General features: G+C 37.7%; 1 protein-coding gene across 1 annotated transcript in view; it reads left to right on the top strand.

Moving 5' to 3' along the window:
* The window catches only part of LOC126366173 (monocarboxylate transporter 9), a 28,326-nt gene extending 2,801 nt beyond the window's left edge, over positions 1-25,525 (top strand). The window contains exons 2-9 of the mRNA XM_050009135.1: positions 9,255-9,395; positions 17,082-17,352; positions 19,347-19,630; positions 20,341-20,517; positions 21,688-21,873; positions 22,415-22,784; positions 23,769-23,960; positions 24,913-25,525. Coding sequence (XP_049865092.1) covers positions 9,279-9,395; positions 17,082-17,352; positions 19,347-19,630; positions 20,341-20,517; positions 21,688-21,873; positions 22,415-22,784; positions 23,769-23,960; positions 24,913-25,049 — 1,734 coding nt within the window. The 5' untranslated portion in view covers positions 9,255-9,278 and the 3' untranslated portion in view covers positions 25,050-25,525. The remainder of the gene's footprint in view (positions 1-9,254; positions 9,396-17,081; positions 17,353-19,346; positions 19,631-20,340; positions 20,518-21,687; positions 21,874-22,414; positions 22,785-23,768; positions 23,961-24,912) is intronic.
* The last annotated feature ends 870 nt before the right edge of the window (positions 25,526-26,395 follow it).

Genomic DNA, 26,395 nt, shown 5'->3' with positions numbered 1-26,395 from the left:
ATTACAACCTTGGAATAATGGTTGACAGGAAAGGCGTATGTTAGCAATCATTTGGTTTTTCTATTTTTAAACTGATAGGTCGTCGTAATTTTAGCAGTCATATTTGCTTACTGATATAAACTATTGTTTCGAAAACAAATAGTACTATTTATAAAAATAGCCTGTGAATTACAATAATGAATCCATAGCAGCTAATGAATAACACATGAAGTATTCTGTAGTACTATGTCTGCAGATTTAATTCCATTGACCTCGGGTCACGAATCTTCTAGCAAACACAAAATATGTAGATGTTGAGTCCACTGTTATTCTGCGCTACGTATTTCGCATTCTTTTCTTATATAGTTAATCAGATCGAGGTCTCCTAATGAGGTGTAAAGTTTACCCAAACAAAGTACCAAGTAGGTACCTACCTACTACATTGTTTACTTTGTCTTGGAGTATCATGTCGCAAGTCTGTATCATATTGTTTTCTTTTAAGGCTGAGGCCGAGTATAGATAGCAACAATATATCAACATATTTTCACGTGATTTCTACGATACGTTGAACAGCACTAGATCAATCAGTTGTTTTGATAAAAGAGAATGTGTAAGATCTTTCTTTGTGAGCGATTTAGCTTAATACTTACTTTGTAAATAAACACTAACGAGTTCCATAGTAGATTTTGCCATTATAAACGCTGTAGTGTTAATAACGGTTGTATTTTTAGGATATTTTAAGACGTGACTTGACTGTTCAGCGGTCCATTTCCATGTTATCAGAAACATAGTTGGACGCCAACGGATGTGTAGGTACGTGAACGCTTATCTTCGATATTAAGCTGGCATCGTCAAATCTCTCCAAAGACTAGACCACAGACGAAGGGTAGCTTGTCTGGCGGTCTTTTATAGGATACACTTCGGTGAGTGTGTGCAGGAACTTCACGAGTTAATTCCACCCACTCCATTCCATCTACGGACAACTAGGCGTCAGCGGGCATTTCATCCTTATGTTGTGGATATACCACCAATCTGCACTAAACGTTTCGCCTCTTCCTTTTTGATGCGAACAACGAAGGATTTGAACTGCTTGCCGTCGTCTGTTTTTCCAATTCGTTATAATCTGGGAGTCTTCAAGGCTCGAGTGAATAGGCATTTGCTAGGTGTGATCCATCCTAGACCATATCGTCACTTACCATCAGGTGAGATTGAGGCCAAACGCGAGTCTATATTATTGAAAAAAAAGGTACTGAAAAGCGCTTTTTTGCTTCGTAACAATAATATGTAGTTATCTGTTCAGCGTCCGGCGTTTTTGTGCGATGCTGACATCAGTGCGGGTTATCGGCCGATGTTGTTAGGGCAGGTTTTGTAAAGGACTTCTGTAATAGTTCTTTCCATTCTAGTTCTCCATTAGTCATTACCATCGTGCATCTTGTTTTTACATACCATATCATTGTGGACAAATCTATCTACACAAATTTTATCAGATTAATTTCTAAGATAACCACCTCGATATCCAATTTATATTACCTGATTTCAACAATTAATCCATTTTATCGCGTACATCAAAGAGCTATTGTTACCAAAGATATAGGTTAAAGATTAATATGTAGGTATGCCTTGACGTCGTCACATCAGCTTTCTTTATTAAAACGTTAATCATACATATCAGGCGTGTTGAGTATAGATGTCATATATCTCATAAAAAGACCCGAATTCCGTCGTATATTGCAATTGCAACGACTGTTCATCTAATTTATGATAATGCTGTCTGTAAAAGTCTTGGCTCTTTTCTTTCATCACTCTGTTTCGTCTGGGACGTGTTTCGCGAGCGAATAACCGTATACGGTCTATAGACACTTAGGTACGGTCACGAGCATCAATATGCATACATTTTGGTACCATGTCACATGATTTTTTTTGACGAATTGCACTGTAAGTCTCACTAAGTAAATGTCAAATATGTTAGTGCGACAGAGTCCTCAATTATATTGCTCATTACTGTACTTAGCGGGACAGGCATTTGTCAGACTTGGTAAGTCAAACTACTTTTGACTGATGCCAATATGGTTCAAGTGTTTCTTTGAGTATGAACCCTCTACGTTTCTGATTATCAGTGACAGCATGTGATGCTTTCGTATTTATCATGACGTCTTTATACCATGATAGGGATTTTAATAATGAACTACATCAGTTCTGAATTATCGTGCATGGGTGGTGAGGCGGGAGTGAGACGGGAGATCATAGTTTTCTTTCCAATCGTGTACTCTAAATGTGTGATGATGATGGTACATGTCCATGTAATCGTCTTCGGTTGACACCCTCGCATAATTTGAATCAAACATCACTTAACAGGCAAGTTCGTTTGAGTCCGAATTATCGTGCGTATAATTTTGTGCTTTAAACGTTCTTGGTCATCCCACGTGGAGAGTAACCCACGCGAGCATTGATAAGTACCGGTCTATCGATTACACGGTGTTAAAATTAGCCACGGCTTGATATTTTACGCACTAAACAAACGATACGGTGATATCCGTTGAATGGTTTACCTGCTTAATTCAATCCTGATTTAACTCTATCGGTTGCGATCATGATACTTTGGTATAGTATAGCAGTTTATTAACTAAATCTATGTCGCCACCATTAGACTGCAGCCATCAGATGCATGAATCTGATGTCACGTCTGAGTTCGGTCAATTTTTGTGGAATGTTGAACTGCTACTTGTCTTGTCACGTTCGGTTAGCTGAAAGAATCGCCTTCTTAGAGATGAGCTTACCTTTACTGTTTGTTTTCTTTCTGTACTTTTGTTTGTGCGTAAAAAATAAATAGGGCTGTTTACTGCGCGCACTTACGACATTGCAGTTTGTGTGATAGAGCCCTTAGTATTCTCAAATATGAAGCACACTGGAGCAAAGTCGCGTTGGGGACAAGGTCGCGAGTGCATTGAGTGAGATTGTGAGACGTGAAGGAAACGCGGGGCTATTTTTAAAACCATCTGGTAATAGTATTCTCAAAGCACTGTCGTTGTTAAAGAATGCATATTTTGCAATGCTACTGGCTTTCACGTGATAAACCCACTTACTCTTTGGAACCTACTTGTTCCAAGGGCTGAATTAATTCTTCAAACAAACAAGGTCTCTTGAAGGTCGTAACTTAATTCAGAGTCGAGATTTCCCCGAAAAAGTATGATAAATGTCTGTCCTTTATAATAAATGAGTGATTACACTCGAGCGGAGCTTTCAGCTTAATCCTTATGTAAACGTTTGTTATCATAACAGGTCTGGTTTACTATGACATTATTATCTACAACGTAAGCGTTTGACATTACTTTTCTGAGCAAAAATGTACACCTGGCTATTTTATTATGCTGTGGCATTTGTAAATTTTGTTGCCAAGTCATTTCCGCATAATTTTGAATGGAACCTGTTTTGAAAATCCATTATTCATATACAAAGAACACTAGATATGATGATGTTTTTGAAAGTAAGCTTACTTTTTTTTCAAGGAGCAAGAGAAGTGTGTCAGGATCGAAGTAAATGTAATTCTATAGTCTCTGCTTACCCCGGTGGGAAACAGGCGTGAGTTTATGTATGTGTATATGGGCGGCGTACCTTTTTGTTCACTATATTACTATAAGTAATTAGTAGGAAAACTGTATCGTGTTATTTTTATGTTAAATCAATTTATGATTACATCCGAGTTGAGTGTTTACAACTTCCGGTTTTAGTTTATTTATAATTCTCTATTTGTATTACGCAAAATAAGTTATTTAATTGTATTTATATTTATATGCAACTTCTTGTATTTTTACTAATAATTTAATTGTAATATTGATTTATTAGAAGTTAAATCAATTGTAAGTCACGACGCTTGAATGGCGTGGTCAGGGTAGTAGTGGGGGGTTGTTTGTCACGTATTTAAGTCCGCGCGCCATTCGAGCGGACACATTTGTATTTGAACTGTGTTGTAAGCTGTTACTCTGCCCGAATTTCAATAAAAAAAGTGAACTATACATTCAAAAGGATTTCCTTATATCCCCCATGGAACCTCACTATGTGGACTGTGGCCCTCCGCCGACATGTACTTACTTTTTGCAACGAAGTGTGCTCGATTTTAATTATATAGCTTTATGAAAAAACCTGGTTGTGGGGTCAATGATTCTGTGCAACTACTCTGTAACATGATTACTCGTCGATGCGTCATCGATAAAGTGTATTTGTTGGCAACATCCAACAAATTATATTATTATGTTTAAAATGCCAAAACTTTCTCTCTTCTTTTTGTACGATCGACTGCAACGTAACATGTAATTTTGTGTGCCTTTATTTGAAAATTTAATGTGGTAAACCAAAAGTCGCCGTCTTCCTTACCACAGCCAGAGTACAACAATAATTCAAATTATTTATTTCGGAAACTAGTCCATATTATTATGTTAGTAAAAGAAAGCAAATAGCAATTATGGGCCGCCGTATTATTTATAAACATTCGCATACTTACCTACCTATTTATTATTATATTCATTCGCTCTTGAATCCTTTATAGGTACTTATATCGTTGTTTCACGGGTTTGAATCCCAGTTCAGGTTCTATACTATTCAATTCGCCTTGGTGAGTTTGAATTCATGTTTGGATCACAGATAATTGGTATATATAGGTATATATTGATATCTATAATATATTGACGTTTCTAGGATTTGTGTTTGATATCTATATTTTGAAGTTTCTAGGATTTGTGTCCGGTTAATGGCAATAGGCTCGCCTCCTATTACATAGGACTTATACATATTTGGCGAAGAGTGGGTGTGTCTATACACATCTGCTTACCCCTTTGGGGACACGGGCGTGGTGCTATACTATGTTCATTCGATCTTGCTCTTGACATAGTGCGTGAGCGTCTAGCTAGCGAGTCATTGCTCTCGCGGACAACTCGTGCAAGTTACTGGTCAGTCCAAGATGTAGTTGTTCATCTGACCTCGATGTAGCGCGCGCGAGTCTACATGAAATCTCCGTGGAGGGGCGCGAGCGCACGTGGTGCCAGCATGGATGTACAGTAGCACTAGCACGTGCTACTTGCGTGATTCACCGTCCTTTTCTCACTAACGGGATTTAGCGACTGTTTACACTCAGCGTCGTTTGCAAAAAAAATCATCAAGTTTGCGATCCGATGTCCGAGGAATGGAATTTATTCAGTAGGTAACATAGTTAAATTTTGAGTAATTTTTTACATAACAAACGTCTCATCCGTCTAAAACTACCTGTATTCTCACAACCTGTATAGCCGGGGAAAAGACGCTAGAAAAGCCTCGGCACAAGGCCGTAGACGTTCCGTACGTCACGTGACGTCACGGGACGTCGTGTACATGACGTGGAGGACGTTCTGTATTGGGCTGGTTTTCCCTTCGCAGGTTGGAAGGTCAGATTGGCAGTCGCTTCTGTAAAAAACCGGACCTGTCAAATCTTTTGGTTAGGTAAGCGGACCCTGTGAAAAACGGGATAATGCTAGGGAGATGACGAAGGCCGTAGATTAAAAAAAATACATGTTGAATGTAAATCTTCATAATCTGGAAGTCTTCGCAATGCAGGTTTGTGATAGGTAACCGCAGTGATTCAGTCCATTCTAGCTCGAGCGAGCGAGTCTCATTTTCTGTAATTTATTGCATTCACTCCAATCAATTTCATTGGATTTAACATGGCTAACGGGCGAGATTTATATTGCATTTGTTGTTCTTTATTGTGTATTAAAGTTTAAACATATTTGCCCTATAACTTGTCCCATTTATTTACCTACAGAATGGCTGCGATTCCTGCAGACACATCCTAATTATATTTTAAGCTCATCATCATAAATTTAAGAGCCACGCTCTTGTTGGTGTAGCATTTTCCATTCTACTCTATCAAAGGCCAATTCCTTGACTTCCCTATAAGACACGACGTTAACCTTTTCTTTAATCTGTTCCATGTAAGCTCTTCTTGGTTTTCCCCTTCCTCTCTTTCCTTCTATGATGTTTTTAATAAATTCGTCGTGTCTTATTAGGTAGGTGTCCAATCATCTTGCCTCTTCTGTCCTCAATAATTCTCAGTATTTGTCTCTATTCCCTTACTCTCTTTTTAGTTTTTTTGTCATATTTTAAGCTATACCTGTCATTTTCGTATCCGCCGAAAAGGACAGGCACGGATGATTGACATCTTTTAATTTTAAAATGTGTGCTGTCAATTTCATTCGTCCGGGTTATTGGCCAATGTAAAATTTCGGAAGGGTGTTTATATTTCTGCCTAAAATTGACCTGTGTTCCATTAATTTTATGCCTGTCGATTACCCGTCCCTTCTTTATTATTTATTATTATTGCATTGAAATACCAATTATAATATGACCGTATCGTTGCCTTATAGTGAAAACCAAGTAAGCTTTTTTAAAAAAATACTTTTTAATATGATTTTCTTGAACAAAACGTCGATTTCATTGTATTCATTTCATTCTGGAGAAAAAATTTTGACCACTGCAACCTGGATTGGAAATAGTGTGTCTTTTGCGAGGTTTTGTCAAAAAAAATCACATCTGAGTGTGATTTTCCAACGGGTTTTTCAACGATATCTATATAGTCTCCTTATAGTGAAAACTACGTATCTAAACTCGTAAATGCTCTAAAAATATATGATTTCAAAATTCTTGGGTGAATATGGCTTTATTTATCAAAATTATTGTTACGCGGCCGGCGGTCGGCAATCGAAACAAAACATGTTCATATCGTGTTGATAATTCAACGCCCGTCACCGAACATACTCGTAACAGACTGAACACAATGATTAATAGCCAAATAAAAAGATGCTCTACGCTCAAGTACTTCATCCATATCGGTATCACTACAAGTCAGCATGTACTTACTGACGTAAATTGAGAAATCCACGCGATCAGATTTTGTATAAGCAACAAGTTACCTAGAGTTGATAATACTTTTTCAACGAGTTTAATGGCCTCCGTGGTCTAGTGGTTGAGCGTTGGACTCACGATCCGTAGGCCCTGAGTTCGAATCCCGGTGGGGAAATATCACAAAAAATCACTATGTGAGCCCTAGTTTGGTTAAGACATTACAGGCTGATCACCCGATTGTCTGTAAGATGATCCGTGCTTTGGAAGGCAAGTTAAGCCGTTGGTCCCGGTTACTATTTACTGATGTGAGTAATCGTTACATATCAGGGACCTTTGGCGGCTCAATAGTAACCCTGACACCAGGGTTGATGAGGTTGGTACTCCACCTCACAACCCACACGACACGAGAAGAAGAACGAGTTTAATATTGTTTACAGTTTTCACTAACGCAGTTGGCTCGACCATTATAGGACGGCGATACGGTTAGTCTAACAGAAAGCTCGGTGAGGTGTGGGTCAGAGGATACGTCTCAAGATGAACTAATCATCTTGAGACGTATCCTCTGACTACCCCAATTGGGATATAGTCTATATATATTATTGTTTCGGTTACGAAGGACGTTATTAGTTTATAATGAATATGCATTTTGTTATTGCAGCGATGTATTTGCGATAAGTTGGAATTGGAACCTAGCTAGGTACAAAATAATTATTTTTTCATGTTATTAGTGATGTGATGTTATTAGTAAATTAAATTAGTTCTACTTCAAGTGTAAGCGGCAGTTAGAAGATATATAGAAATTATTTGTTTTTCTAGTCACGACGGATAGATTTTGTACTTCTTTTTCCTGCAGATGGCCTTCACGGAATTTCGACACGAGTGTCAATTTAAGGTCATTGGTGGAATAAAAACTCCAGAAAAATAAAATGTACTTTTAACGTAGTATATTGAAGTTACATTAATTAATCTGAGGTGGTCATAAGCGTCAAAACGTTTTGTTCATGTTATATGTATATGTTAGGCAGTTAGCGGTTACGCTAGTATCTATAATTTTCTACACTACGTAGTAACTTGTACTACTTATAAAAGGCTGTATTATTTATAAAAGAAATGATGTTATTAAAGTCCTTATAACGTGCAATTGCTGTAAGTTACCTCAAAAAAAATATAGTAAAAAAGTAAAACAAAACAATGCTAAAATTAATTGATACGTTGACAAGCAAAAGGCACAGCTTATATCTATTACGGTTTTTTACTAGCAGAATATACCTATGCGTATGCGCATAAACCGCGTTTATTAGTATGTTCCATTTAAAACGTATTTTTTTCGAAAACTAGTTATCTTGGAAGTAGGCAAACTTCCGTTTAAAACGACAGTGTTGTATATGGTGAATACATGTGGTCTTGCCGTCTATTCTTTACTTCCTTGAAGTCAGTAAATATGTAGTGTTTTTTTACTCTACCTGCAGAAAAGTGAGTAGAATGGAACGTAAGATTAATAGAAAGTAAGAGAGAGTACTATGGTAGGATAATGAATGAGGATTTGGTTGTTTATGGCCTGAATTTAGGATGGTTAATGTATGGGATGGAAGGAAGTTTTTAAAAAGTACAAAGTTGTCTATTATACCATGGGGGTTAGAGTGTAAGTTGCACTGCTTTTTTTTGTAAAAAGGAGAAAATAAAAGGAGTGAACATAAATAAAATATATCTTTTAATTCTTTATCGCACATATCTATATATTTATTACTAGTGAGCCCGGCAGACGTTGCCCTGCCCGATCACAGCGTCAATGTAAACCCTCCAAGGACTCAAACGTTCACAAAAAGTTTCATCAAAATCAGTCATTCCATTTTCGAGATTTTGCGAAACTAAGCACGGCAATTGATTTTATTATATAGGTAGACCCATGTAAGAGTTTAATAGTAACCTTCGTTCGTCGGTCGGATACCTCGCAACCCACACGATATAAGAACTATAATTGTTTCTCTTCGATTCTACACTAACATAGGCAAATTATGTCGATGATGCGAAGAACTTGTTGTTTTTACCCTAGCAACCAATCCTGATGTATCTATTTTATTTTTTCTAAGTTTGACCTTCGTACTCAGTATGTTTTGGCTAGCTCTCCGCCGCGTCGTCCTCGTGGAATTCCCTTTAAGTTCGGTCTAAATTAGTATTTACCTACTAAGTTCTTTCTGGAAAGTACTTTAAGCCCGTCTCCGAGTTTCGATCTATCTATGTGCCAATTTCCATCAAAATGCATTTCAGTTTAAAGGTAACTGGCAGGCATGCAGATTGACATTAGTAATACTTATTAGTAAAGTACCATTATTAGTAAATTAGTAATTACTACGGCATATTACTGCGTCTGGTTTAATATTCAATGTATTTCGTGTTGTCTACAGGAACGTAGGTGACAAAGGCTTAAAATGACGGCAGAGAAGAGCAAAGGTCAGTTCCAGAAGGCGGCTCAGCCTGCCACGAAGAAGGTGGCGCCTGATGGGGGCTGGGCGTGGATGGTGTGCCTGGGAGTCAGCTTAGTCAATGTGAGTATATAAATACTTCATATAATTTTGGGTTAATCAAAAGCCTAATCAAGTAATTTTCCTTACTTAACGATCTCAGTGGTCCGCTGGTTGAGCGTTAGGCTCATGACCCGGAGGTCCCGGGTTCAATCCATCTTTTTATTTAGAACTTATATTATATTAGCTACAAACACTAAGGAGTGGAATTCTGTATTTCCGAATGCATATAACCCGGGTGCTTTCAAGGGCAGAGTGAACAGGCACCTTCCGGGCAAGCTCCATCTTAGGCCTCGTCAATTTAAAAATAAAATGTCATCTTATCCTGTTTAGTTAGAGCATCGGCAGCGTCTGCGAGTAATGCTAACAATAATTCTTGTAATTCAGTGACGTAGTTAGTGGAAAATTAATTAATTACAGCTGGGTACTCGTATATTAGTAGAATTTGTAGTGCAAACAAACATGAGTCATCGTTTGTTCGCCCCAGGAAGTTGAAAACAATATGTTTCGGTTTCAATTAAAATGATTAAAAACGTCCATAGTTGGAATTCGGTTCAATTGTTTGGATATGGAGCAATTATTTTTGCATTGTAAATTTTTTGGAAGTACAAACCTTAACAGAAAAAAGTAAAAAGTGTATTCCCAATTATTATTTTAATCAACCCACTGGAGCCTGGATACTATAAAAGGATGCTACGTTGTGCATACAGTAGGGGAGTTATATTACTCAGATTGGCGAGAGAAAGCACCAATGACTTACAGATTATCTTTTATTTTCTTAATGGAAAATACTTTAGTTAAGTACAAGCTCTTCTCCTAGATGGTTGCAAGCAAACCAGTGCCAGGAGGCTGTCTCCGCCGCTGATCGGTTGGGGACTGCTTATTTAATTCGCAGCTGAAGGCTATCTAAAGGCCCCTCATTATCCACCACCTGTGACCCAGCCGGTAGCCTATAAAGCACAGTCCCGAAGATCAAACCGTCCTCGGAGGCCTCCGAAGAAATATGGCGTTCTGCTGATCGCAAATATTTAGTCTAAGCCAAAATCTGCCTCACGACAGCAGACGTCTTCCGAAAAGTGATAACTAAGAACACCGGTTTAAACATCTATCATAAATATCTTAACAGCCAGTAGCACACGTCATAGTACTGTCATACGGGATCTTTAGGTAACTAACACGTTGAAGCGACGAATACTTTTTTGAATATGGAAAATCAATATTGCGCTAGGCTTAAGCATAAGCATTCTCTATCATAACATATTTATTTAAATATTTGCTTTTCGAATAACGCGCCTGCCAGACCGGATGATGTGCTGCAAAGAGGTCACAGGATGGGTGTAGGAATATACTCGTAAGCTTATGTTTTGTTTAGCTGTTTCTTTATTCGTTTCGCTCGTATATAGGCCGTGTGTGGCTTATAGCGGCCCTACAACACTTATCTGACAAGTGCACTTTTCTATTCTAAGAGTGAAACCTGTGCAGTGGGTCGTATTAGCTGATCGCTACTTCACTTGTCGACATCTAGGACACTCGCATTTTGCACGTGTTTTAAATAACGAGGATAAATCAGATGTTCATCGCGATTTTATGCATCGACTAGATTACAAGACGCTTCAAAACGTCATACCCGATTATGTTCCAAGCCAAAACAATGCAACGATCGTAAACTAGATAATACTTTGTAGTGTTCATAATTTAACGCATATTTCTGTTGGAGTTTTTATCATCAAAAACTAACAATAACAACATCTTATGCAAAAGATCTCTTAGCTGTAAGTTATCTGTAAGTATTTTAAAACATAATAACTTTAAGCGAACTCCACTCCCACAGACAAACTGAGGAATTGGTTTTGTGGGGTTTTTATTGTACCAATATTTTCTGTATTTTTATGAAAAATAAACATTTTACTTACTTATAACAGAGCATCCCGTCTGTAACTAGTAGGTATACAAAGTAGTGACGGCCAAAATTTACTTTTGTTTAAATTACTCCTCTACTTGGCCTTCTAAGTATATCTACTCATACTTCTTACTTCTTAATTAACATAGAAAAAAGGTACGCCTGAACGGCTTAAGTCGAAATTACCTTTTGTTGTGCCTATAATTGAAAGTTATTCATCTGAAACATTTTCCAGCAGATTAAGCTGAATTTTAATTTGGCCGCGACGGTACTCGAAGCAATTTCACACACGGCTGTTAGGCTGCGTGGACTTTGGCCTGGTCATACAAATATTTTGTGCCAAGATAATATTAATAAGTACAATGCCGAGGATGTTAAAAATTTCCGTCATGTTACCGGCAAAAAACTGGCTCTATTCCATATATGATTCTGATTACGAAATGAATCATGTATTGCTTGCATGCGGTTGTAGTGAATCGAAAAATATTGGCCGGCGCGCCTTGAGGCTATTGTAACAGTTTGAAACGTATTATGTAACTTTTATTGGATATTGTTGATACCGCGTACTTGCATGTAACGCGATTTTCAAATTAACCACATAAAACGGATTTTAAATTGCTGATACGTTGATTTACATAATAGGGATAGCCAAGGTTAGATAGGACAGTGTCCAAAGACTTGTCAAATATTATTCCGTAAAAGTCATTTAACTTGAGGTTTGGCTGAAAGTATATATAAACAAGCGCGCACTTACAATTCCCAATCGGCTCAAAATAAATATTTACATAATTTATATTAATTGTTTTGTATGATCTTTTGCCATTGAACGCGTTGAACCTTTATGTACTTACATATTCAAAAACAGACGATTAAACGTAAATATAGCGCTGTTTAAAGCACAAAAAAAAAATATAGACAAATGCGCTGTGTAGAGCAAAAAATGTCTTTAAAATGGAAAGCGTTTCTCTATTTAAAATAGCTGTGAATTTCTTTTGATAATTCTTATCTCAGCATGTTATGAACAAGTTATTGTGCCGTAAAATGTTTAATAAATTCGTCTGAACCACGTGCACAGACGTAACAGCTATTTTGTTAAACAATAAAGTTGACGTAGAGTTCACGGGACATTAATTGCCTAACGAAGTGTTACAAGTGGGCCCTGCTTGTAACGGAAACAACATTAAACCTTTTCAGGGACATCGTGTTTATTATATTTAAGGCTTATAACAAGAACACTTGTTCAAATGTTCGCATAAGACTTTATAGTCGCGCGAACATGTTCTCTCGTTTTAGAAAAATACACAAGCACATCGTTTCTGGTATTTCATGGAAACACTAAATGTGATGGATGTTTTCTAGGCCCCTCTGCAATCTAGGCATAGAACATTACATACTTACGTATAGAACAGTCACTCTCCGCGCGCCAAGCCAGATTTACCCCTCACCTTCTCTGGGTCTTACTTTAGTATACAATAAGGATATATAAATAAACTTAAAATCACCAATAGCTATAATATTTCACACCCAATTTAACCGCTGTTACCCATATCGAAATAATTGATAAAAAACGAACATTTGAGAAAACAACCAACGCAACGCATAAAAAAATATAACCGAGTTACATAATTTTAAATAGTGACGTGAAAATAAGAAATTCGGATATACTTAAAATAGTATTTGGATATGTATTTATGGTAAAGATAAAAATAATCGACTTTATTACTTTACTATTGTATTGTATTTGCCATGTACTTAGTTAAGAGACTTTTTGTAATCATTTCTTTTTATTTTGGTGCAATAAAGTGTATTTGTATTGTATTGTATTGTAGTTCGAATTGATTAAACTGTACTTTTAATGGCATAAAATAGGAATAATACCTACTACGTGCAGAACGGCAACTCTCCGCTCCCCACCAGCGTCTGAGCTAGGTTTACCTCAATTTTTAAAATAATTATCACGTGTTCAGCGGTGAAGGAAAACATCGTGAGGAAACCCACATTCCCGAGAAATACATTTTCGGAGGTATGTAACCTAATGTGTATTGGGCTGGTTTTCTTTTCACGGGTCAGACAGGCAGTCGCTTCTGTAAAAAACCGGACCTGTCAAATCTTCAGGTTAGGTAGGCGGATTCTGTAAAAAACGGGATAATGCTAGGGAGATCATACAAGTTGTTTTTATGCGGCACGTGTGGGAGTAGACACAGTACAATTTACGAACGTGAATAAGAGAAATAAAAACTTTTTATAAAGATATAAGTATCAAGATTTGTAACAGATAGAATTAGTTTTGCTTTAAAAACCATCTTCCACTTTCCTTTAACTGACCCGATTCTCTTGACCCAGTGTTTATAACTGTAAACATTGTGTAAATACCTACTCGAGATATCTTCGAAGGGCCCTTACAGTAATTGCGTCCGCCTGACTGGTCACATGTCTCGACAGTGACACAATTACTGTGCGATTTACTACTGAACTTGGTCATTGTTGCGAAGCGAAGGAAAGCAACAGTTAGTTAGGTATTTCTATTTTATATAGTAGTAGTATATTCCGTTTGATAGTAGTAATCATACTGTCTTTGGCCTCTGTCTTATGTCTTATATGGATCATTAAGTTAAGAGCCACGCTCTTGTCGGTGTAGCATTCTCCATGCTACTTTTTACGGAAAAATAGGGCAGTGGTTTCCCTCTTGCTTTCCTCCCCGCAGTACTCTGTCTGATGCGAGCGGAAAGACGTACTAGGACTCCTGTCTTATGTGAATGTATGTAACTATATGTATTAGGACCATATCATAATCATTTGAAAGAGATAAGATATACATAACCAACCTGTTTACGACTTCTACTATGAGCACAGGACTTCCGGAAATCAATTGGGTTTAGAGCATACTCCACCGCACTGTTCCACTGTGAAGTTTTCCTCTCTTGCTTTCCAGCTCGCAGTACTCTGTCTATCAGTAGAATGGCGCCCTGAATAGTCTATTTCGAAGACGTACTAGGACTCTTGTCTTATGTGGACGGTTGTGGAGGACCTTATCATAATCATTAGAAAGAGATAAGATATACATAACCAACCTGTTTACGACTTCGACTATGAGCACAGGACTCCCGGAAGTCAATTGGGTTTAGAGCATACACCACCGCACTGTTCCACTGTGAAGTGGTAGAGTATTTTCACGTATCGTAATCGTTAAGATGTTCAAAATCTACTCGTATTGAACCGACGTTCAATACGATGTTTTCTTTATCGTTGAAGTATACATGATTTCTAAAGTACATTCTGAGGTATGGACCCAAGGAAGTCCTAATCCGCGTCCTTCACAGTTAGATACTGTCGGTAAGATGTTCAAAATCATGACGATGTTTCCTTCATCGTTGATACATGATTTCTAAAGTACATTCTGAGGTATGGACCCAATGAAGTCCTAATCCATGTCCTTCACAGTTAGAAACTGTGCGTTCTCCAATCAAATACTCATACATTTTGTTTTTTGTTTCAAGGTTATTTTATTTTCATATCAGTTGTTATGGTAATCTTACCATAGCAATATACAGCCAAATTATTATCATCGATTTATCGCTAGCAGTGTAATCTATTGTGTCCTACTCAATGTTTACAACGGGCATGGTATTGCTTTCCGGCTATTAAATAACGCAAACTCGGATGCCTTTCATTTCAATGCGTTGCATACATTTTTCAACCACGCTGCATTTTAATGCAGTGATGACCTACAAATGTTGCAAGCAACACTTTATTAACGTTCGCTTGAAGCATTCTGACGTAAAAGATTTGTCCTTAGCGTTTTGTTATACTTACAATTAGCTTATCCCTGTGACTGTCTGCGTAAACCTAGTCTAATCTTAAAGAGATATATTCTTCTTCTTGTGGGTTGTCAGGTGGATTACCAATCTTATCAATCCTGGTGTTAGGGTTATAATTAAGTAACAAAGGCCCCTGACATGGTTCATGTAACGACTATGTACTTATATCAGACGCAACCGGGACCAATAGCTTAACGTGCTTTCCGAAGTACAGATCAATCGGGTGATCCGCCTGTAATGTCCTAAGCATGGGCTCACAAAGTGATTTTTGTGGTGTGTGCACCAGGATTCGAACCCGACACGTCCGGTTTGTGAGCCGAACGCTCAACCACTGGACCGCGGAGGCCGTGATAGAGATATAATGTACGAAACTGCAAAATTTCATTTGAATCCGTCCTGTCTTTTTGCGTGTCGCGTATTACACAAATCCGGAAAAGTTACAGTTTCATTACCCGACTGCGGCGAAGCAAAAAGGAGGGTTATGTGTTTGACCGCTATGTATGTATATACGCATGTATGGATGTGTGTATGTACGGCTGTTCCAACCTAACTCCTAAACCACCTGTAAGGATTTAACAAATGAGGTGTCACTAGTAGCGCCTTAATTGTCCGGCGGTTATAGGGTATATGTGACGTCACGTTAAATTCAGATTAGAAGACTTAGATATGATGGAAACTGCTAGAAAACATCCGAACATAATTTATATGGATGTTCAATCGATACATTTGCATAGAGTCATCGAACTGCATATCCTTGGGCTCAATGTTCAATTTGGTTGTAAGCGAATGGCATCTTGGTTTATAGAGTATTGTGATACACGATGTGAATGAATGTAGCGTCGTATTATCTATGAAATCGGACACGGTCCTGTGGCGTGTTACGTAACACTAGATGTTCAGAATGCGTCTAGTAAACAAGACAATAAACGGTACACTACAGATTAGGTGTATTTTTACTCAAAAAAGGAGGGTTATATGTTTGACCACTATGTACTATGTATGTTTTTGGCGTTTTTCGTCGAGCTCTTTCAGACGATTTTGTTCAAAGTTGGCCACCCCTGTTTTGACACAGTGATGCCAATCAGGTCTTAAAACAGCAAGGTCCTCCCAGCGTTCAGTGGAAATATCGCAGGCGGTCAGGTTACGTTTCAAGACGTCCTTGTACCGCAGATATTGTCCCCCGCGTTTACGCTCGGATGGACAGCTATTCTGCCTCCAATGTGACCGGGTTTTCAGAACAAAGTTTGGCTTTGCCAGTCACATTCGAGCGCACGAGAGAAGAGACTGAGGTTGCCGTTGTCGGATACGACATGGTGGACTATATATATACTATGTATGTTGTATAGGTATGCAGCATGTTAGTGACATCGTAACGATTTAGCTCATGATTCTGAGTTAATATCAAGTGGAATTTTCCATCGCAAAATTCATGTTTTTTTTTATTATTTTCAATTCTATACTTTTGCAATAGAAAATTCTTGATATTTACTCAGTATAATGAACTGAATTATCCCCCTCAGTATTTATTTCGATGTTACTGACACCCCGTACAAGTACGTAATACGTATGGATGTTAGTGACATCGTAACGAATACTGAGATTGATGATTCGTACCACGATTCTGAGTTAATATCAATTATCTGTCGGAAAATTCATAATATTTTTAGTGCTTTTTTATCTTTTTTAGTTCCATACTTTTGCGACGAAAAATCCGCTTGATGTCGAGTCAGGATCATGATCTGAATCATTCCTCAAAGTTTTCGTTACGTTGTCACTAACACCCTGTATACGATGAACCTTATGGTGACAAGGGATCAGTTTAACTATTATCCATCAAGTTAGAAAAAATACAATCTCTCTTTCGGATTTTACGACATGCCCGTGAAGACAAGCAGCTGAACGTGTTCTATGTTTATATCCGCTCCCAGAACAGCATAGAAACTATAATAAAAAATATGAGAAAATATTCATCAAATTCTTGTTTCATTACAGTTTTCAACGCGTTCACTGGAGCCGTCATTCGGTTTGCTGTTCAAGGACCTGTTGGATGACCTTGGGGTGCACACAACTGGCGCGTCAGTAATCGCCAGTACCCTAGACTCTGTGGTCAACTTCTCTGGCTTCTTCGTGGGTCCTGTGATAAAGACCTTCTCTTACCGGAAGGTCTGCTTCGTCGGCTCAACGATATGCGCCCTCGGTCTACTATTTACGGCCCCAGCTAACAGTATGGCGCATATATTGGCTACTTACAGTATTCTAGGAGGTGAGTTTTAAAGCTTTTGCTCTTTTGGTGCTGATTCCTGTACATACCATCTAATTTTTTTTTATATTAAGTTATACCTGTCATTTTCTTATCCGCTGAAAAGGAAAGAGACGGGTAATCGACAGGCATCAATTTTATGGAAGACACGTAGAACCCTTCCAAAATTTTATATTGGCCAATAACCCGACAGAATTAAGTTGACAGCACACGTTAAATGGGTTACCTTTGAGCGAGATGCCTATTTTATTCGCCCGGGTTATTCAATTATTATAAATTAACAATTGTCAATCATTCGCCCTTTCTTGTATATTTTTTCGGCAAACCAAACCAAATATATTTTCATATTGGCCTTGTCTATTCGAAGACATCATCATCTAATATTCATCTCACATTCATATGTAAATGATTGTCAATGTTAAGATATTTAAAATATGCCCGGCCAGTGTATGAGATTCTCGGCTATATAAGAACATTTGGATTTTATCTTCCGTGTTTCGGAAGGTAAGCTAAGCCGTTGGTCCTGGCTATTAGCCGTAAAAATACCTCCACCAACATGCAGTAGAGCAGCATGGAGGAGTATGCGCCAAACCCCCTCCGGTTGATTGAGGGGAGGCCTGTGCCCAGCAGTGGGACGTGTATAGGCTATGTTTATGTTATGTATTTTATACATACATGCATGTTTAACATACAACATAAAGCATCCTATACGAGTATTGTATGCATGTTCGTACGACCACAAAGATTTATTTCGAGTACTGAAGATGTTTATTACTCGTATATGTTGCACTTGTTTTATTTAAAAAATGTTTTGTTGTCTAAACATGACACTGGACAAAAATCGATTTCTTCGATACGATTTCATCTCAGGATTTGACCTTTGTGTATACTACTTATCAAAATTCTCGTAGGGCTACACTGATTAAAAATTAGTTACGAGAATTTTGTTTGTTGGTGTTTCGTTATCCGTAAAATTAGGCCAAGGTTTATAAAACTCTGGATCTTTTTTGAAGACAAGAATAGTCTGAATTTGTAATTCTTTCTCGTCACTTTTTTAATTAGTGAAAGCAGTTCTTTAAAACGATTTATAAAACTTGAAAACCGAAGAAAATTAAAACGATTTGTTTTCTATTTTAAGAACGGATGTGTATCGGACACCATTCAAAATGCCCGGGAAAATCCCTATAGATAGATCCCGTATAAGTAGTAACAAGCAGTAATACTATTTATTGATTGATTCGCAACCAGGTGCTACTTTTTAGTAACCTTCTTGTTATGTATCAGTTTTATTAAAACATTGATGCTAATTGTCTCATAGTTACTATAACGAAGTGATATACAATACTATTTATTGTCTAATGATGATAACGTGTTGATTGAAGTTTCTAAGGGGAACTTAGCGACTTCCTGGAACCCCAAAAAACGAGGCTTTTTCGAGCATTTCAATAATACGAGCGGTTAAGTTTATAAAGAAAGTATGAACCTTTTTATTTGATAAGCATTTATAATCGGTTTCCCAATAAATGTCTTATATTTGACTGATAGTACTCAAATAGTGTTGGGGCGGAAGGCAGGAGAGAAACCACTGCCCTATTTCTCCTTAAAAAAGTAGCATGGAGAATGTACTCCGACAAGAGCGTGGCTCTTAAATTAGTGATGACTCAAATAGTATGGGGAATTGTCAAAATTTAAGAAAACTCAACAGTAGCGACACCTGATGGGCGAAATAGGTAGTTTGTATTCTCATTGTCCTGTCATACATGATGGATCATCAGTCTGTAAGAGCGATAGGCTGATCCCCTATCATCATACGGTTTCCACCTTAGGACTATGTATCAAAAGTGGCCGCAAATAGTTTCTTGATTATTTGTAGTTCTGCCCACCTCTTCGGGGAATATGGGCGTGAGTTTATGTATGTATGTATCCTAATTGTTTCATCGAATTAATCCAATCTTTTTAATACCTCATGTCTTTATCGAAAATTTTTCGCTTTCCAGGTTTTGGAGTAGGTTTAGCCTCGTCATCTTCGTTCGTGTCGCTCAACCATTACTTCACAAAGAAACGGGGCCAGGCCGTAGGGTTGTCCATGGCTGGCACAGGATTCGGCCTTATGGTTATGCCACAGCTGGTGAAAATATTACTAGGAGAGTATGGGTTCAGATGGACGGTGGTCATACTCGGTGCTCTGGCGTTCCACGCTGTGCTCGGAAGCTGTCTCCTACAACCGATCAAGAGGCATTTGATTGAAGTGCCTGTTGATTGTGAAATGCAGCCGGTGAAGGTTAGTTTAGTTTATCATTTATAGCAAACATAACATGTCACCACGCCTTGGCAGACACAGTATTATTTTGATTGTTTCGGGTTTTCCACCGTTACAAAGAAGTTATAATAATATTAGCGAATCTTAGTTTCAATAGCAATAAATGAAAGGATTCAAAAAAGAAATGTTTTTATTATCAGAAATAATATGATATATAAAAATATATATTATAAAAAAAGAAATATATATGTGTTTAAGGTAGGGTACAAAGTTATAACAATGGATGGATGGTGGTTCAATGGATACGTTCATAGTCATATGAATGTTTAAAATAAATAAAGAAAATAAAAAAAAAAAATTGCAGCCCTCCCACTACTGTGTACGTGTTACAATTTAATAGCTATTTTCCATCCAATAATCATAGACTTAAGGGGTACATGAGATAGCTAGACATGTTGTCTTTTTCCGTTTTACATCATAATTATATAGCTTGGCACATTTGAAACGAAAAAGTAAGATGATTCCGTGCTTCGGAGGGCACGTTAAGCCGTTGGTCCCGGCTATTAGCCGTGAAAACACCTCCACCAACCCGCATTTGAGCAGCGTGGTGGAGTATGCTCCATACCCCCTGCGGTTGATTGAGGGGAGGCCTGTACCCAGCAGTGGGACGTATATAGGCTGTTTATGTGTTGTTGTATGTACATTTGAAACATTGATTCAACAATTTCCAGGAAATGGAATGCATACATGAAAGCGACGAAGAGGCGGAGGATAAATTCGAGATTAACCCTCTGGTGACGCATCCGATGCCGAAGCTGACGCCCCAGAGGTCACACGGGAATATGAACCACCCCTCAGTCAGGACTGTCGGACTTCCCCGGGCGAAGACGTGTGACAAGCCTTTGCAGGTAGTGTTTGGTAGTCTGGTACTCAATACGGAGTCATCATCTCCCTAGCAGTATCCCGTTTTTCACAGGGTCCGCTAACCTAACCTAAAGATGAACGGTAAGAGGCGGTTAGTTACTAAGCCGTTACTTAGACAGAGAAGTTCAACATGAAAGGGACAGATATATCTTGTCTGTTTTTTCAATCTTGAAGTTTAGTGTACCACTGGTATTCTATTGATGTACATTTTACGATAAATACCTAATACATTTTTCGTGTGTATTCCTTATTATAACATAACATAAGCTCACGACTATATCCCAATAGGGTAGTCAGAGGTACATCCATCGTAAGATGAACCTTTCTGTTAGACCAACGTGATAGATGTCGGTTGCCGTCTATAATGGTCGAGCCAACTGTGTTAGTAAAAACTGCACTTAGGATATATTATTAACCTGAAAGGTGGACAGAATTATAGTGAGCATCAGAATGACTGCCCAAAATAACAGATCAGCTTTAAAATATTACTAACATCCAATACCGAGGATATTTTCTACCTAATTAATAAATAAGAAAAATTATTTAAAAAATGGCCAGTCATTCTGATGTCTGAATGACCACCCACATTTAGAATCTCCACAAAAAGTCTCCGAAATGTAATTTCGCCTATACACAAATTTAGTACCTATTCAGTACCTGTAATTTAGTACCTATTGAGTACCTTATAAAAAAAAAATTATAATTTGTATTATGTGCATAATTGAGTTGTAAACATTAAACAATTAACATTTTCGTTAAAACTTTTTTTGCTCATATTTTTTTATTTGTTGTTTTAAAAATCTAAAAAAAATATTTGTTTAGGTAGGTACTGAATAGGTACTAAATTTGTGTATAGGCGAAATTACATTTCGGAGACTTTTTGTGGAGATTCTAAATGTGGGTGGTCATTCAGACATCAGAATGACTGGCCATTTTTTAAATAATTTTTCTTATTTATTAATTAGGTAGAAAATATCTATACAAAGGTATTAAATAGTAGCTAAAAGGTAGTGGATGTTAGTAATATTTTAAAGCTGATCTGTTATTTTGGCCAGTCATTCTGATGCTCACAGAATTATATATGTAAAAATTTACGATTCAAATTGAAATTATGATATCCACTGAATAAAGATATATCTGATTTTGAATTTCAGGAGTTCGAGAAGAATCACAACATGTTGAACCTAGGGCTGACGACGGCTGCATCAGTCGCGGCGATGCAGCGTGTGACGTCAAGCGGCAATATGATCAGCGAGCCCGCGAGGAAGCGTAAAATGTCCGTCATCTCAAACATATCCAACATGGACTTCACTGGAAGCTACTTGCAACTGTACATCGATGTACGTATATTCTAAAATTAAAAACTAGTGCCGTCCTTCTCTTACTATCAGTGCAAGAAAGAGATAGAGCTAGTATTAGAATTGGGGGGTCTAAACAAGACACATTGAAGCAATTGCAACCATTGTAATAGTTGTTAAGTATTTAGTTATTTTTTTTAGGCAACAAAAGGTGCATACACATTTAGTTATAAGAGCGCCCGACAACAAACTGGTATAAGTTTGGCGAAATATTTTTTTTAAGAAAAAAATTAACTTTTTTGGAATAAATAAATAAATAAAAAATTCTTGGTAGAGTATGCTCCATACCACATGAGGAGAGGCCTGTGCCCAGCAGCTGTTTATATTAAAACTACATTAAAAATAGGCGATTTTATTGCTCTGAAGCATTTATTCCGTGAAATCGTCATGAAATCTTGGAAGCTGGGAGATCCAACAAAATATTTTTTAGTACTAGCTGAACCCTAGAAACTAGTTTGGCTATCTGGGGTCGACTATTCGGCTTGTCGGCCGAACCTGTAGTCAATTTTGTTTTATATTTCAGGCTGTGGATGACGACGGAATACAAATGAAAGCCGTCAAAAAGCCAGAGCCGGAGGAAGCGAAAAAGAGAGGATTCATCAAGAGATTTATTGATATGATGGATTTGGATTTACTAAAAGACTGGTCGTTTTTGAACCTTTTACTTGGCCTCTCTCTATTTTGGAGTGGCGAGCTTCAATTTAGGATGTTAACGCCCTTCTTCATAAGAAGTTTAGGTTATAATATGAATGACACGGCGTTCTGTCTCTCCATGACCGCTATAACTGATATATTGGTGCGGCTGATCCTGCCGCCCATATTCGACAGAACAAACATATCCAAGAAGATGATATTCTTTATTTCTGCCTTCTTTCTGGCGGCCACCAGATCTGGTAAGGATAACTTTTTAATGAACAAATTGTTTTTGCTTTCGAGATATCTCTTTCGCACTAACAGTTTACAGCTTAGGATGAAAGAGAGAAAAGATTAGGTCATTATAATCAAGTTACGTTCGTTGGACCATATTTAAATAAAAAAAAAACATTAACCGCATTACCAACAAAAATAAATAAGTGGTGCACGTGTGTATAAATCAAAGTGAAATACTATAGTATAGTATAGTATTTGATAATTAGATATAATATATTAGAGCGCTTGTTTTTATTTTGGTTGGTTCATTTACAGAACACACAGACACACACAGACAGAGAGACAGTCCTGTCGGAAAATTCATGGAAATTTTAGCGTGTTATTGTAACTATTTTCAGTCCCATATTGTGCTTTAAGCTGCATAGAACCCAAATTTTAAATAAAAACGACAATTTATTAAAAACCATCAATAAGTGTTGCCGAATAATCGACAATCGATTATTTACCCCTAAATAATGTAAATATCGATATTGAAAATTCTACAATTATATCCATTATGATCGATATTAGAAAATAATCGATAATCGATATACAGTCGATTATCGGGGACACTACCATCAATGTAAATCGAACAACGACTATTTATATGTAGTCTAGCGACTGTTCGCGTTTGATTTACGATACGGTGCAGCAAATACTCAAAATGTTAACTAAACATTTCCGACAAGAAAAAATACCTATCACTGTTTTTAGTGCAATCAAGTAGACGGTATGGTATTTTTTTGTGGTTTTGGTTTGTTATTCTTCTTTTTTTTTGTTAATGATTTTTGATACTGGTTTTCTTTTTGTTTTCTTTTTTTTCTGTGTATTGACTTCCGTGTGGTTTCTGTACTGTGTTGAATCTAATGTACCTGTCTGTGTATGTGGTGTCCGGAAGTAATAAAAATTGCTTTCTTTCTTACTTTTTTTTTCGTTACGGTGCTGCTAAGACCATGTATTTGTTCCAGTGCTAGCAGAGCAAAGCGAGTGGGTCCCGCTGATGGTGTGGCTGTCAATCTGCGGGTTCTTCCGAGGCATGTGCCTGAGCAACTTCACGCTCACCATCTCCGAGTACTGCCCGCTGGAGAAGCTGCCCGCCGCCTTCGGGCTGCACATGGTCAGCAAGGGGGTGTTCGTCGTCGCCATCGGCCCCTTGATTGGTCAGTTTTTACTTCTTAATACTCTAGGTTAGAGTAATCATCATCAATTTAAGAGCCACGCTCTTGTCGGTGCAGCATTTTCCATGCTACTTTACTTTTTTTTTGGTGCTTTTTGGGTTAGAGTAATAATTGACATAATCTTCTATCGTGTAATCAAGCTTATTATTGGACTGCCAAAGGCCCCTGGCATGGTTCACGTAACAACTACGTACTTACATCATAAGTAGTAACCGGGACCAACGGTTTAACTTTCGAACTATCAGGTGATCAGCCTGTAATGTCCTAACCAAATTAAGGATCGCAAAGTGGTTTTTGTGATACGTCCACACCGGGGTAATGATTATAATAATAGGAGTAAACAAAATAAATAGAAAAGAGTGATTTAGAGTAATATTCTTCGGTATAATGACGATATACATGTATAGGGCTGTTTCTTTTTCTTCGCGGGTTGGAAGGTGAGACAGGCAGTCGTTTCTGTAAAAAACGGGACATATCAAATCTTGCTAAAAGTAAGCGGACCCCGTGAACAAGGAAAACGCTAGAGAGATGATGATAATGACGATATAGATCGAAAATTTCGCACGGATAGAATATTGATGGGAATAAGATAAGATTTATTTATTTGCCATAAATGCAATGTAAAAAATGCTACATAGAATGACCTTGTACTTAAATTATAAAAATCATGTTAAAATAAATTAAATTAATTGTCTGTTTTTTTGTGTACAAAAAAAAAATACTACTGCCGTAAATAAATAAAATAAAAATTGTAATTACAATCACATTCTTTTGACCGGATTTAATAATGCGATTCACTAATTTCGAAAGTAGACCCCCGCTCCCTAGCATTATCCCGTTTTTTCACAGGAAAAGTGAAAGAACCAATCCATACCAGCCCAATACAGATAAATTCAAAAGAATGCAATCAATTTAATTCAAACTTTAATTTCAGGTTACGTGCGAGACTACACGGGCAGTTTCGCGACGTGCATCCACGTGCAGAACGCGCTGATAATGTCATGCGTGCTTGTGTGGGGCATAGAGTACGCGCTCGCGTTTACGCGCAGGCGCAAGATCGTGCAGATATAGTGACGCGCGCGCACCACGCGGGTGACGCGCGACTGCTGTGTGGACTGCCATTATCATATGTTGAGAGCTGAAGAGGAATGTACTATAATTTATCGTAAGGTAACGTGAGATGAGTCCTATACTCAGCAGTGGGTAGATACAAGCTGAATAGCTATAAAGTGTGTTAGTGACATCATAACGAATCCTGAGGGAAATGATTCAGACTAAGATTCTGAGTGAATATCAAGTGGAATTTTCTGTCGCAAAATTCATGTTCTTTTTAATTTTTTTTAATTATTTTCAATTCTTTACTTTTGCGATAGAAAATTCTTGATATTTACTCAGTATAATGAACTGAATTATCCCCCTCAGTATTTGTTACGATTTCACTCACACACCATACAAGTACGTATGGGTGTTAGTGACACCGTAATGAATACTGAGGGGGATGCATCAAACCATGAGTCTTGAGTTGATATCGAGTGGAATATCCTGTCGGAAATTTCATGACAATTATAGTGTTTTCGTTATTTTCAGTTCTACACTTTTGAGACAGAAAATTCCACTTGATATCAACTCATAATCGTGGTCTGAACCGTCCCTCAAAGTTTTCGTTACGATTTGACTAAGACCCTGTATAGATAAAGTGCTTTATGTATGAGAGTAACATACACTAGTAACCGTAACAAGAGATGGGCTGAATACCCTGTACAAAATATTTACCCGGTAAATATTTTTAAAGGGTATTAATTTATAGAATTACCCTGTCAATATATTTTTGAATGACCGTCACCTAACACCCGCATAACCCACGCGCTTTTAGCGCGATAAATGAGCCAACTCTATTGGATACGCGATGCATAAGCCATTTCTATTGGCTCATTTATCGCGTCGCGTGCGATATGCGTGCTAATTGTTACGGGTGCTGAGTTGTTGAGGTATTTTGATACTCACAGAGAAGAAGAGAAGAAAAGGGTCTGTTACACAAGAGGCTTGAGGATGAGCCTCGGATGAGGGCGTCGTCTGAGAGGATTTTTAATCTAATTGTGCTTGACATAGCGCGGAATGTTGACGATTGCCGCAACATATTTAAATAAAAAAACCTTTAACATAGATTGAGAGTGCCAAAACTAACTCTATCTCTTTTCTGCACTTATTGTAAGAGAAAGACGGCACTAGTTTAAGAGCTGTGTCCGCCAGTATATGAGACTAAAATGACAACCGCATAGCGATTTGACAAAATATAGCAATTTTTAGCTAAAGTTACGATTCATATTGAACGGGATTGTAATATCCGTGAGCGTTCAACTGTACGTGAATTGCTACGAATAAGAGCTTGTATTCGAAAGTGCGTCTTAAACAAAAGA

The sequence above is a fragment of the Pectinophora gossypiella genome, chromosome 4 (genome assembly GCF_024362695.1).
Source record: "Pectinophora gossypiella chromosome 4, ilPecGoss1.1, whole genome shotgun sequence".
Classification (NCBI taxonomy): Eukaryota; Metazoa; Arthropoda; class Insecta; order Lepidoptera; family Gelechiidae; genus Pectinophora; species Pectinophora gossypiella.
This window is presented reverse-complemented; position numbering and strand designations above follow the sequence as displayed.